Source organism: Myotis davidii, unplaced genomic scaffold (assembly GCF_000327345.1).
Source record: "Myotis davidii unplaced genomic scaffold, ASM32734v1 scaffold1491, whole genome shotgun sequence".
Taxonomy (NCBI): domain Eukaryota; kingdom Metazoa; phylum Chordata; class Mammalia; order Chiroptera; family Vespertilionidae; genus Myotis; species Myotis davidii.
In genome coordinates this window covers 475,748-490,503 of record NW_006282604.1, presented here as the reverse complement: position 1 = coordinate 490,503, position 14,756 = coordinate 475,748, and the positions used below count along the sequence as shown (strand labels likewise).

The following is a 14,756-nucleotide window of genomic DNA, read 5'->3' as shown; positions in this document are numbered from 1 at the left end:
TCAACTTAAAAATTAGCTATATTTGGTCAAACAATCAATTCACTCACACCTCATGCCGTGGTAGGGCCAGACCAAATGATTTCATGGGCCTTATATGGCCCATGGGGCAGATGTTCCCCACCCCGGGTCTAAAGTAAAATAATTCTTCTTCGCAGTCCTAAGCCCAAATGAGAAAATACTAAACACTATATTCCACTTACAATAACTAGGTGATGCAATTGTATTTTTTTTAAAGCAACTTATCTTAATCCTGAGAAATAAAAGGTTAACTTGTCTAAGACTGATTACCCACAAGTTGGCCTACTGCAAAGCTCCACGGAAACCAGGTTGTCAGGATGCTGAATGGGATAGCAGGCTACTGAGCTGTCACTCGTTCATCATATAAAAATCTACACTGGGCCGAAACCGGTTTGGCTCAGTGGATAGAGCGTCGGCCTGCGGACTGAAGGGTCCCAGGTTCGATTCCGGTCAAGGGCATGTACCTGGGTTGCGGGCACATCCCCGGTGGGGGATGTGCAGGAGGCAGCTGACCAATGTCTCTCTCTCTTCGATGTTTCTGACTCTCTATCTCTCTCCCTTCCTCTCTGTAAAAAATCAATAAAATATATTTTTAAAAAAAATCTATACTGGAAGGGCTTGGAACTTCCCAAACCATGAATGCTGAGGTAGTGGAAAAAGTCAGGAATGAACATGCTACAACACTGTGCTGATGAAATTGCAAGGCTAGACCCTGGTCTTCCTTTCCTAATCATGCAACTTAAAAGCTCTAAAATTTCATGCCTGACTCTGCTAGATCCCAATGCCCTGCCCCAGCATCAACCAGGCAGAACACTCACTACTACTGTGTTCGCCGTGTGTCAGTCAGTAAATGCTACTACAGAAGGCCTGGTCTGCGTGACAACAGGCCATTCACCCTTGTTAGTTTAATGAATACCTGTGAAATGTTCTTGAATTGAATGCAAGAAATAATAACAAGGTATACAAATAAATACATTATTTTTCAAACACATTATTAAAAAATAAAACTGTCTCTAAGTTTTTTGTAAGTGCCACTTTAAAATTCTAGTTTAACTTTTTTAATTGTTTAAAAGTCACCCAAGGAAGATTATAATAAAAAATATTCATCCACATGTACCTTTTTAATGAGGTGAGGTTCTAATCCATTATCTTTTACAGACTTGCATAGGGCAAACAAAGCTTGTTTTTCACAGACAGGACTACAGTATAAAACCACAGCCATCGTCATCAGTAAAACAGCTTTTCTATTATAAATCTCATCCAAAAGTTCAGGGTTCTCAGCACTGTGGGACTTTATAAATATTTAAACATTACAAATAAACCAGTGAGGATAAAATCAAAGTATACTATGACAACATTTAAGCAGGCAATGAACAGTTTTAACTCCTACAGTGACAAAGCTCAGAGTAGAGATTTTGAGAAAATATCAGTTTCTAGAGTGTCAAAGACTGCTTTTGATTATGGAAACAATTGCTAAACATTTCAGTGATGTATAAAACACATCAAAGAAAAATGAGAAATTGCAAGTAGGTGAGAGAGATTAAAAGTTCCTCTTCAACTACCAAGTATACTTCATAAGATGTTTATGATCATTACAACAATATATACTTCTTCATATTTTTAACAATATTTTCATATCTTCACCAAAAGGAATAATCAAAACATGCAATGAGATAGGATGACATACCCTTCAATAGTTATAATATCCCTACAAATAGGTACATTTTTTGATTAGCTATACTTGATAGAAGTTTCTCTTCACATTTAGAAAACAACTGCTACTCTCTGATGCTAGCTTTGGTTTTTGGTACAAGAAAAAGTAAGGATCTAATTCTTTTACTCAATGGCAATCAACATGCTCAAAAACAGCTATGAGGTCAATGAGTCAACTCCACCTATTGCTTGTAAGAGATGGATCTACAGACTCGCTAACATCCTAACTCAAAGTCTACTTTACTTTTACTGAGAGCCAAACTCAACACACTAGCTGCCCTCTCAAATGTATAGAGGAGCCCTAGCCAGTATGGCTCAGTGGATAGAGCGCCGGCCTGCGGAGTGAAGGGTCCCAGGTTTGATTCCAGTCATGAGCACATGCCCAGGTTGTGGGCTCAATTCCCAGCAGGGGGCGTGCAGGAAGCAGCCAATCAATGATTCTCTCTCATCACTGATGTTTCTCTCTCTCTCTCTCCCTTCCTCTCTGAAATCAATAAAGATATATTTAAAAAATAAAATAAAATGTATAGAAGATCAAATTCTTTCTATCAACCTGTTCATGCCAGTATGCTTCTATCAATGATGTTAAAGACAGACTTTGCTTTTTTGAAAGACTGTTACAATGTTGATTCATAGTGTGCTCTCAAAGATAAAACTTGTTAGGTCTTTATCTAAATGCATTGTTGTCAGGTCAATATTTTCCCTTTTTGCACATGACAGGCTGATTTTTAAATGTATAATATACATTATCTCTATTAATTTTATAATATTTAAACTCATTTTTCAAATCTATTGAAATCTTTTACTAAATTCACATTCTTCACACAACTGTCCTTTTCAGTCTTGTGCTATCACAAACTAAAGTCATTTAATTAACTGCCTCATATAGCTTTTACAAACAAATTAAAGCATAAATAAATGAATAAATTCTAAGCCTAGGACAATTTTCATTTTAAGGGGAAAAAAATCATTATTCTACAGAGAAATATGAAAATCAAGAGGTTCACTAAAGGACACCATGGTAATTTGATATTCCTTATTAGAACATTTTTCTCAATCCATTTCTTCCCTTTGTTACCTGTTCTCTGAACTAGATTTTGTCCAGCTCTTACAAAAAGAAAAAATGTTTAATAAAAAAGAAAACCATTTATACTCCTAGAAAATTCAGGAAATTGTTTTCCAGCAAAAATGCTACATATAAGCTGAATCAAAAGAAATTGCCATTATTCTACTAATCCTGACCAATAAATACAAATATTTCAATCAGTTCATACAGTTGTTTTAGTCTAACTTTTTTTTATTGTTGACATTATTACAGATGTTTCCCATAACCTCCACCCTTTTCCCACCTCCACCCTTCCTGCTATAGTCTAACTTTATACTGTAAACTATTAGATAGAAACTGTCTTGGGCCAATGTTGGTAAAGTAATATATGGTATGTTTATAGAAAGTATACAATAATAGCAAATACACATTACTAAAATTACCACTGCTCTCATTCCTTCCTGAGCTTTCAGGTACGCATTTTCAAAAGCTGTTTGCTGAAGCTTCAAAGGAAGTGCTTTCAATAACGTGGAAGAACCTGTTTGCTTCATATCCTGAAATAACCTTAAAAAAAAAGTGAAATAATGTTTTACCTTAAACCTTACTTCCTAAAACATATTACAGGACAAAAATAAATCACTCTGTGAGACACCCTAATAGGTTTTCTTTCAAAAGACAAGAAAATATGAGTGCACTTAAAAGAGGTTAAGATCCATTGCTGAATAATGGTAGGGTCTTTACCATATACTCCATTTTCCCCTAGAACCAAAAAGGGTCTCAAAGACCTTCTAGCTTACTGTGCAAACCTGAATTGGCCTGAACTCAAAGTACCCAAAAAAGGAAAATTGTCCTCTGGTCAAATGCCAATTAGAAGAAGCCACAGACTCTTATTAGTATATTAGCCTGTCCTAATATTCAACCATCCTGAAAGTGAATAGCTTAATGTCTTGATGTTCCACTTAAATATTTTATGTGATGGAAAACAGTTGATCAGTGCCATTTGCGAAAAATCCTAGTATATTTAAGGACAACTCTTCAATCAATTTTGTCCTTTATGCTCTTTTAGTATCAAGACTTTTAAACTTTTTGGTATTCCTCTGATTCCTCCAATTTCTTTAATTTCTGTTAAAATGTCCAATTTAGATATCTAACAAGTAACCACCTAAAAAAGAAATCAACAAGTGCAATGTTCATGCCATTCTTGAATTTATACATTTTTGAATCTTAAGAGATTATGCAATGCTACTACTACACTGCTTTATTACATTCAACTTATGATCCTCTATAAATTCCATCTTTTTTTGAGCTCTTTTAAAAAATGCTTTCATTAAAGTATAGTTTGCATACAATATTACAACAATTTCAGGTGCAAGATATAGCGACTCAAAATTTATATACCTTACAATGTGATCATCACACTAAGTCTAGCAATGATCTGTCACCATGCAAAGTTATTACATTATTATTGACTATATTCCCAGAGCTTGTGTACTATACCTTCGTGGCTTATTTATTTCATAACTGAAGTTTGTGCCTCTTATTCCCCTCCACCTTTTTCATCCATCCATTCCCACCCCCCACCCCCCACCCCGGCCAACTATCAGTTTTTTCTTTGTTTCTTTGAGTATAACTTCAGGGCTTTAACTTCAGTATATATTTTCTATCGTCTAAGACTTGGAGTAAAGCACACATTCATTAGCAATCCTTACAATGCACTATGGTTTACTGAAGAATCCCAAACCTGAGGAGTTACACACAATTCTATTTATACAAACATTATTGTCATCATATTCAAACTTTGGACACATTAGGTTATCTAACACATATATTGATGTGACTGCTGGAGCAATTTCTTTATAGTGATTTTTAATTATTGGTCACTTACATGTGAACAACAAAGTTACTCAAATGATTTTCTGCTTTACTATTTTTAAAGTATAATGTAATTTTTTTCAATACTCATTGATTTTTAGAAGTTATTAGACACCTATTAGCAAGTATTATTTTAGGTGCTAAATCAACAGACAAAAAAAATGCCATCAGGATCTTATATCCTGGGTAGTAGACACACCTCATTCAACTCAACCACTTACTAGCTCTGTCGCACTGATCAAGCTACTTTATCTCTTTAAGCCAGAGCGTTTTCATTTATAAATTGGAGAAAATAATGGTATCTAAGTGAGAGAGTTGTTAGAATTAAAAGAAAATACAAAAGCCAGGCCCAGCTAGTGTGGCTCAGTAGTTGAATATCAACCTATGAACCAGGAGCTCACAGTTCAATTCCCAGTCAGGATACATGCCCAGGTTGCAGGTTCCTTCCCCAGTGTGGGGAGTCAATTGAGGCAGCCAACAATGATTCTCTCTCATCATTGATGTTTGTCTCTCTCTCTCTCTCTCTCTCTCTTGCTCTCGCTCTCGCTCTCACTTTTCCTCTCCCCCTCCCTCTCCCTCTCCCTTCCTTTGTGAAATCAATGAAAATATCCTATATAATAACATGCTAATATGCAAATCAACCGAACAGCAGAACGATTGGTCACTATGACGCTCACTGACCACCAGGGGGCAGATGCTCAACGCAGGAGCTGCCCCCTAGTGGTCAGTGTGCTCCCACAGGGGGAGCACTGCTCAGCCAAAAGCCAGGCTCACAGCAGGCGAGCGCTAAGGATGGCCAACTGCTGGCTTAGGCCTGCTCCCCTTGGGAAGCAGGTGTAAGCCATCAGTCAGACATCCCCCAAGGGCTCCCAGACTGTGAGAGGGCACAGGCTGGAATGAAGGCATCCCCCCCACCCCCAGTGCACAAATTTCATGCACTGTGCCTCTAGAGTGTGTGTGTGTGTGTGTGTGTGTGTGTGTGTGTGTATAAAACATAAAAGCCAGGCATATAGTATATGCTCAATAACTATTAGCTTTTTAAAAAAATTATAGTTGACATAAGTGATTAGCTATTTTTAATATCGTAACAAGTAACCCATGACTATGCTAGCATTGCATTGATATCTGCAGCATTCCAGACATTTCATAAATATTTGACTCATTACCTATTGATTGATTCTGCAGCCAACATGCGGACTTGGTGGTCATTATCAGCAAGAAATTGTGGAAATACTTCATTTACAGAAAAGGTTTTTCCCGCTGAATTAAGAATAGCCCATTCTGAATAAGGATCAGCCTATGGAAAAAGCACAACTTAGGTTAATACGAAATACTAAGAAAGAAATCACCCATTAACAAACAGAAACAAAGGCTATTTTTAAAATTTACGGAAAACTTTCTAACACTTAATGTGGAGTAACTCACCTCAAGCAAAGTTTTCAGGCATTTTACTAGTGCCATTCTTACAGAGAATATGCATTTCCCCTCCTTGATTAATTGCCTGAAATAAAGTGTTTCAATGTCAAATAATTATTTCAATAAAAGCACAGTAAAAAAAAAATCGCTTCCAAAATTTCTTTCCATGCTAACTTTAATCATTATGTGGCACATGCCTATATTCTCATCTTCCAAAAAGAATTCCATATAAAGGAAATGCTTAGTTCATTTTAATGTATATTATTAGACTTATATGATTATGTCTGACTTAGCTATCTTACTTCAGCTAACCATGTTATATAGTAATCTTAATTTAAAGAGAAACATTTTAAAGTCTTTGTTGTTATATCAAAAATTTAAAAACCATTTCTATATTGATTCTGAAGTCCTTTACAGTCAAATGATATGAGAGCTCTAAATTATATATATGTGCTACTCTGTAAGTATCATAGTGTTGTCTCACACTATGATTATATACATGAAATAACCAGATACTGATAAGGCCAATTCCATTGATTTCGACATGATGCACTTTGCTTTATTCACCATATATGTCAAACTATTAAGTGATTCAAAATTTGCAGGGAAATACTAAACACACTTTAGAAAGCTAAGCCTTAAGAAAAATACAATGTAGTTCTTCAAGAAATTAAGGGGGGAAAAAACACAAATTACATTTACTATTGTTAAAAGAATATGTAATTACAATTAAGGATTAGAAGAAGTCACTAATGCAGAAATGTAAAAGTTACATCTGTATCAGAAGAAGCAAAAAAAAGAACTCCACAGAATAATCTGTACCTACCAAAATGCTTCAATAACTGTTAGAAACTGTCCTTGAGCATCCTTTGTGTTCTCAGAATCCATATTGCCTTGACATAGGTTCCCCACTATATGAATGATGTGGTTTAAAATTGTTTTACAAACATCTTGGTCACGGCGATATAAAGAACACAATTTGCTATGGTGGAAAAAGTTTAACTTTATAAGCATAACAGAACACATCAGTTAATTTATAAATTTTAAGTGAACATAACATGGTTTTAATTGCTTACGATAGTGGTTTCAGAAGTTCAACAACATCTTCCATTGGCAAAGGATATTCTTCTCCAGGAAGCTCCTTTAAAAGCACTAGATACTAAGATAGTTGGGTGGGTGGAGGGTAGGGAGTGAGAAATCAATTGTTTCTAAACATGTCATTTACTTAAATAAGTATATATTTAACCACAAAATCATATATTCATACACACAAGTACACACAAGACCAGTGATTTTCTTTAAAAGGTAGTATAGTTAAAAAAAAAAAAAAAAAGCAATTGAGGTCAAACACAGCTGGATTCAAATCCCAGCACAACTTATTACTTGTGCGGTGAAAAACCTTGCAATGTCACCCAGCCAGTGTTGCTCAGTAGTTGAGCACCAATGCAGGAACCAAGAAGTCACCAGTTCGATTCCCAGACAGGGCACATGCCCAGGTTGCATGCTCGGTTCCCAGTAAGGGGCTTAGAGGAGGCAGCCAATCTATGATTCTCAATGCACAATATTTCTATATCTATATTCCTCTCCCTTCCTCTCTCTTTAAAAATCAATAAAAACATTAAAAAAACAAAAAATTTGCATTGTCATCTGAGCTTTTGTACTCTCACCTGTAAAATGGGGATATAGCATTTATTTAGCCAGATTACTGTGAGGATTAAAGGAAATGAATATAAAGATCTAACATTTATTGTAGGTATTCAATTAATGATAGTTATTAATTGCTGGGATTAGGTGCCTGAACAAGAATCTAAAACTATATTGTTTCTAACCTCGCACGTACCTTAATTAGAAGAAATATTTTAATATTGCCATTCACCCTTTCTCTATAATAGATTTGTCAACCAAATTCACAATCAACAATGACAGATCGAAACACACGGGTGGAACTGGCGCCAGCAAGCGCTTTACATATAAATATAGATAAACTTGCTTAATTAGACCCGTTTTCTGATGTAGCTAAACTTTTTCCAGCCCAGTGAAGCACCCCAACTTCTCTTCCAGGTAACTGTCAGCAACACAGCAGGAAATATCAACATAAAGCAGATTATTATTGTAGATCATGCAGGGAGAACAAAGGGTAAAATATTTAACTGCAGCAGTGTTTGACTGTAGTCTGTGCAGTGAGAAAACCTGAAGTCATTTTCAAGGTCCACCATTTCTTACTTCTTTTCAGTCGTGTCACGTTTCTAAGCTTTCTAAATCTCCATTTTCCAGCTAATGAATAGAAAATAGGATTCCACCCAATTCCCCAGTAGGGGGGTGTGCAGGAGGCAGCTGATCGATGTTTCTCTCTCATCAGTGTTTCTGGCTCTCTATCCCTCTCTCTTCCTCTCTGCAAAAAATCAATAAAAAAATATATATATAAAATGTATATATAAGTCTTAGTTTTACTATGGTTGCAAATATCAAAAAATTCCTATATGTGACACGGCACCAGAGTTAAGTTAGGATTTTTCAAAATGCTGACACACCGAGCTCAAAAGGTTTGCCATCACTGTTCTCGGCTGAAGAAAATCCAAGGAGGCTAGTTGCTAGGGAAAGGAAGCCAGTTGTTGCTATGTGACATCATTATCCGGTGCCCACAGCCACTGTTTCTGGGCTGGACTGGGCTGTAGGTTGCATTTTGTACCATGCGGTCTGGGCAGCATTGGCTGCAATTTGGTGGGCTGTCACTCCAGGGTGGTGACGGGGCCTGTGTCCCACTTGGGGAAGCCGATTGTTGTTTCGTCAGCACCAGGTCTGCATTGCCATTTCTCTGTAAATGGCCAGTGCTTGTCACAGCAGCTCCTGTGTTGAGCATCTGCCCCTGGTGGTCAGTGCACATCATAGCGACCAGGCAGACAGTCGGATACATAGCATATTAGTCTCTTATATAGATTACTTTTACATTCAGAATCTGTGTTTCTTGGCTTAATTTAAAGAACTTATAATTAAGTATACCTTAAGATAATAAATCTACGTAAAGTCAATCCAAGTTTTAATGTTTCTGTGTCTACTTAAATTTTTTTTCCAAGCACTTTAAAGGAAAAAGTGTATTTTATAACTAGTCTCAGATTCATTTATCAAGAAAGCAATTTCAACACTTTAAAGTTACTATGTGGTTCTGATGTCAATCTATTATCTTCAGCAGCAATGCCAGACAGAACTATAAAGAATCTTCATTTTACTTAACTCACCATGTGTAGGTGAAGAGATTTGGTAAGATCTAGTATACTAGGATCAATTAACATTAACAATTTCCTCCGAATATCAACTGCTCTAAATGACACAGGACTGGTCTGAGCTGTGGTTACACCTACGCACAAGAACTTGAGCATGTCTAAAAAAAGCAGATCTTGTTTCGACAGATGTTCCTCAGCTAAGGGATTCATGGCACCTATAAATAAAAAGCACTTATTAAAACTAAGAGCAGGGCACAACAGCCACACACACGAACATTATTAGCTCAAATAGCTTCCCCTCTATCAAGAAAAAAAAAGATTAAAGTATATGATAAACAAAATTATGGTGAAATCAATTAAACACTAAAAGCTTCAAAATTCTTCATTAAAAGTTACCCCAGGATTTTATCATCAAGAAATGATCTATGGAAAAATCTATATGGACAAACATTCAGTGCAGTACTATTAATTATAAGAAAATAGAAATCTAAATTTCTAACAGTAAATAATGGTCAAGTAAATTATGTTATGTATGTTAATTGGGATACTATGAAGCCATTAAAAAATTTGCTCATCAATTCAGGCAGCTCAATGAAAAAAAAATGTTTATAATTAATGTTAAAAATCAAGGTGTAAAAAAGACATAAGAATGTCAATGCTAATTACAATTTTCAAAAGGTCTATAGACAACAGAAAAAGTTTAAAAGGATGGCATTGTGGGTACTTTATCACTCTCCTGTTTTCAATTTTCCAAAAAACTATTATATAATTTTCTTTAGTGATTATTTTAATTTTCCTTATGAAGAACAGAAAACTAATAAATTCCATTAAAATTAGAAAATCTAAAGGGTACAGAAAAAAAAACAATCCTAATAAACTATACCAAAAAATAAAAAATAGCCCTAACCTGTTTGGCTCAGTGAATAGAGAGTCAGCCTAAGGATTCAAGGGTCCCAGGTTCAATTCCGGTCAAGGGCATGTGCCTTGGTTGCAGGCACATACTCAGTAGGGAGTGTGCAGAAGGCAGCTGACGGATGTTTCTCTCTTATCGATGTTTCTAACTCTCTATCCCTCTCCCTTCCTCTCTGTAAAAAATCAATAAAATATATCTTTAAAAAAAAATAAAAAATAAAATGAGCATACAATTGGTATCAATGAGGATTTTTGTAATGTAAAATCAATATGAATAAAAATAATCCCACAAAGTAAATATATATTTACCAATAGTAAGCTGGCTCTCTCCAGATTCATTTGCATCACTAACACTACTAGCAGGGTAACTAGTAAACACACTCATGGATGACTGATTCTCCATCTCCTTTACATTTTCATCAGTGTCATCTCCTACTGATTCTACTTGTCCATAGTCAAGTGGCTTTTTTATAAAGGAGACCTTCAAAAGAGAAAGAAAGATTTGTTTCAAGTTGGCTTCTTTCTGAAGCACACTGTATTTAAAATTCATCTAATTACATGGCTCAAGATTCATGTGCATGAACACTGCAGTATTATTTCTATTAAATGTCCAACAACAGAAAAATGGATATAAATAGTAATGTCTACCTAACAGAATAATATGCAATCTTTACAAAAAATTTCTTACACTAAGAAATTTTAATACTACCCAAAATTGATAACAGTGTGGAAAAAAGTATAAGTTGATATGATTATTTTGAGGACATTTATTATATCCATCAAAAACATAAAATTCACATTCCTTCTGAATAACTATTTTCATTTCTAGAATATCTCCTTCATCCTTCATAGGTACAGATATAAGTAGACAAAACAACCTTTACCACAGAAAAAAAATAGAAACTACTTAAAATGTTAATTAAGACCCAATGCACTGGGCTTCCAGTCAAGGCAGAGGTATAGATAAATGCAATACTCACGTCCTCCCAGGAGCACATCAAAATTACAACTAAACTCCAGAACAACCATCACTCAGAATCACCTGAAATCTAGCTGAACAAAAGTCTGTATAAAAATATACAGAAGAAACCACATTGAGACTGGTAGAAGAGGTAGAGATACAGAGGGAGCTAGTCCCACACGCGTGTTTTAAAAATCAGGAGGATATTTTGGCTGTGGAGATCCCCCTGAGGAGTGAGGGTTCCCAGCCCCAAACCAGGCCCCCAAGCCCAGGGTTCCAGTGCCAGAAGACAAGTCCCCATAACTTCTGGCTGGGAAACCAGCAGGGATTGCGGTTGAGACAGAGGGCTGCTGGAGTCCCAGGTGTTCCTCTTAAAGGGCTCCAATGCAAAAACTTACTCAGATTCACTTGCTCTGAGCTCCAGCACTGGGGCAGCAGCTCAAAAGGCAACAGGGACATACAGGGAGGAACTGAATTGTCTGGATATGGGGCGAAGACTGGAAGAGTGGCTTTTACCCAGACAGAAGTGCTGGCAAAAAACATTGTTCCTTTTCTGAGTCGCCTGCCCCCGACCCCGCCGCCTGGCACAGGGCCCACAGGCAAGCACCATATCTGAGCCTGATTAACTGTTCACCCCACCTTGATGAGTCCCTGAGACAGTGCCCTACCCACCTTGTGGGCCCATCCAAGCAACTTCCAGTAGCTTTTCCATACAAGCAGCCTGTCTTGGCTCCTGCTGAGAACTTTCCTAAAATCTATCAAAAGTTCACAAACCCTACCTCAACCAGCAGGATCTGGCCTCGGCATGTCTCATACCTCCTGCTAATGGTCCCAGGCCTGGCAAGAGCAACAGCTGGCCCCTGTTCACAGCATGGGCTCTCCCCATCACCTCCAAGCCCAGCACAGGTAGCAGTCTTCTGCAGATCCCTCTGTAGCTCAAGTTGGGTGGCCCTGGGCAGGATATGGATGGCAGCTGACTTTGGTCTGCACCTCCCTGAGGACTCCAGAGATAGTGCACCAGGTGGACGGTGTCAGACAATGCCAGAACACCACCCAACCACCTCTACCAGCGGCACACTCAAGGTGAGAACTAATCAGGCACCAGAGCCCCACTGAAGCAAGTCCTGCTCCCTGGGGTTGGCCCCTACATAAGAGCTTTTCCATTGTAGTCATGGCCAATTGTAGCCAACCGGCCTTAGGGGTAAATACCTCCCATTGATGTGCCAACAACAATCAAAGCTCAACTACAACAGGAGGGGTCACAAAGCCAAGACACGGCACACCTGAAGTACACAGCTAAAATGACCAGGGAGGCTGTGTCACTAGTCCCTACAGGACACCAACTACATTAGACCACTCTACCAAGACAGGGACATGTAACAACTCTGCCTACTACATAGAAGCCAGCACAGGGAGGCAGCCAAAATAAGGAGATAAAGAAACATGTCTCAAATGAAACAATAGCACAATACCCCAGAAAAAGAACTAAACAAATGGAGACAAGCAATACCAGGTGCAGAGCTCAAAACACTGGTTGAAGGATACTCAATGAACCTAGGGGAAGAGCAGATGAATTAAATGAACTTTAATAAGGAGAGGAAATACAAAAATGGAAATAGCAAACATAGAGAAGAACCTGATGAAAGATACACAAACTGAAATGAAGCTACTGGGAATCAACAACGGAGAAGATGAAGCAGAGTAGCAAACCAGCAACTGGAAGATAAAGTAGCAAAAAATGCCCAATCAAAACAGCAAAAAGAGAAAGAATCCAAAAAATTGTGGACAGTTTAAGGAGCCTCTGGGACAACATCAAGCATACCAACATCCACATTATGGGGGTGCCTCCCGGAAGAAGAGAGAGAGCAAAGAATTGAAATCCTATTTGGAAAAATAATAACAAAAAACTTTCCTAACCTGGTGAAGAAAATAGACATAGAAGTCCAGGAAATACAGAGTCCCAAACAAGATGAACTCAAAGAAGTCTACACCAAGACACATCATAATTAAAATGCCAAAGGTTAAAGACAAAGAGAGAATCTTAAAAACAGCAAGAAGGAACCCATTAGTTAGCTACAAGAGAGCTCCCATAAGACTGTCAGCTGATTTCTCAATAGAAATTTTGCAGGCAGGAAGTAGTGGCTCAAAATATTCAAAGGGATAAAGCAAGGACCCACAACCAACATTACTCTACCTAGGAAAGCTATCATTTAGAATGGAAGGATAAAGAGATTCCCGGACTAGAAAAGGCTACTTCATCACCATCAAAACACAATAAAAAGATAAAAACTATGAATAATAAAATGGCAATAAATACACGTAAGCCTCATTTCTTGAACATCTCCCATCTCAAACAATTTGGGTTTTCGACCAAGTTATTCACAGCAAAAATGTCCCAATTGTTAAGTTTTGGTTTTCTACCTGACAACCCTTTCATGCTGATACTCGGCATGACAAAAGGAATCTTTCAGGCAGCAAACAAAGAAGAGAATGCTTTTGTTGCTGGAGAAAACAAGGATTAGCACAATTTTAAAAAAGAAATTTTAGAGTGCTAATGTTGCTAAGTGTGAAAGAAACAATGATCTGACAATTAAAGAGGCAGAAAAACTGTTGTTGGTTTGGACAGATGAAAAGCAGTTACCCAGTGACAGCCATTTCTTGGAGGCAGTAATATACAGATAGGCAAAGATGCTGTATGCAGACCTGAAAGACATCCCTAGACCAAATGCTAAAAATGATTTGTTTAAGGCTAATAGGGAGTGTTTTGAGAAATTTAAGAAAAGTGTTTATTTATAGATTAAACAGTACATTAGACATGTACTGTATATAAGAAAGGCTAAAGAAGAAAATCATTTGGGGGGTCTGAAACAGATTAATTCCATTTACATTATTTCTAATGGGGAAAAAATGATTTGATTTTCGAATAAATCGCTCCTTGAACAACCTTCTGGAATGAATTAAGTTCAAGAACCAAAATTCCATACCTATTAACAATTAATTTTAAAAATGCAAATGGACTAAATGCTCCAATCAGAAGACAAACGGGACTCACTTCACATCAAAAGACACATACAGACTAAAAGTATAGGGATGGGAAAAAATACGTTATAAAAATAAAAACAAACAAAAGAGCTGGGATAGCAATCCTTATAACAGACAAAACAGAATTTAAAACAATGGCTATAACCAGAGACAAAGAAGTACCCAGCAATTCCACTTACGCGTACTTATCCAAAGAAACCAAAAACACTAAAATGAAAAAATATATGCATCCGTATGTTCCTTACAGAATTATCTACAATAACCAAGATATGAAAGTCAACTAAGTGTCCATCAAAAGATGAACAGATGAAGTAAAAGTGGTGCATGCATACAATGGAGTATGGGTCAAACTGAAAAAAAGAATGAAATCTTGCCATCTGCAACAGCATGGATGGACCTGCAGATATTGTGCTGAGTGAAATAAGCCAGACAGAGAAGGACAAATGCCGTATGATTTCACTTATATGTGGAATCTAAAGAACAAAATAAATGAACCTGAACAGAAACAGACTCATAGATGCAGAGAACATTTTCACAGTTTCCAGATAGGAAGGAA

At 37.0% G+C, this 14,756-nt stretch overlaps 1 protein-coding gene across 1 annotated transcript in view; it reads right to left on the bottom strand.

Annotated features, from left to right (window-relative positions):
• Positions 1-14,756, bottom strand: part of ATM (ATM serine/threonine kinase) — a 158,448-nt gene that overhangs the window by 110,244 nt on the left and 33,448 nt on the right. The window contains exons 18-25 of the mRNA XM_006753148.2: positions 10,507-10,678; positions 9,301-9,500; positions 7,141-7,223; positions 6,891-7,046; positions 6,074-6,149; positions 5,815-5,945; positions 3,220-3,340; positions 1,136-1,309 (exon numbers count right to left, since the gene is read on the bottom strand). Of these exons, the coding sequence (XP_006753211.1) occupies positions 1,136-1,309; positions 3,220-3,340; positions 5,815-5,945; positions 6,074-6,149; positions 6,891-7,046; positions 7,141-7,223; positions 9,301-9,500; positions 10,507-10,678 (1,113 nt within the window). The remainder of the gene's footprint in view (positions 1-1,135; positions 1,310-3,219; positions 3,341-5,814; positions 5,946-6,073; positions 6,150-6,890; positions 7,047-7,140; positions 7,224-9,300; positions 9,501-10,506; positions 10,679-14,756) is intronic.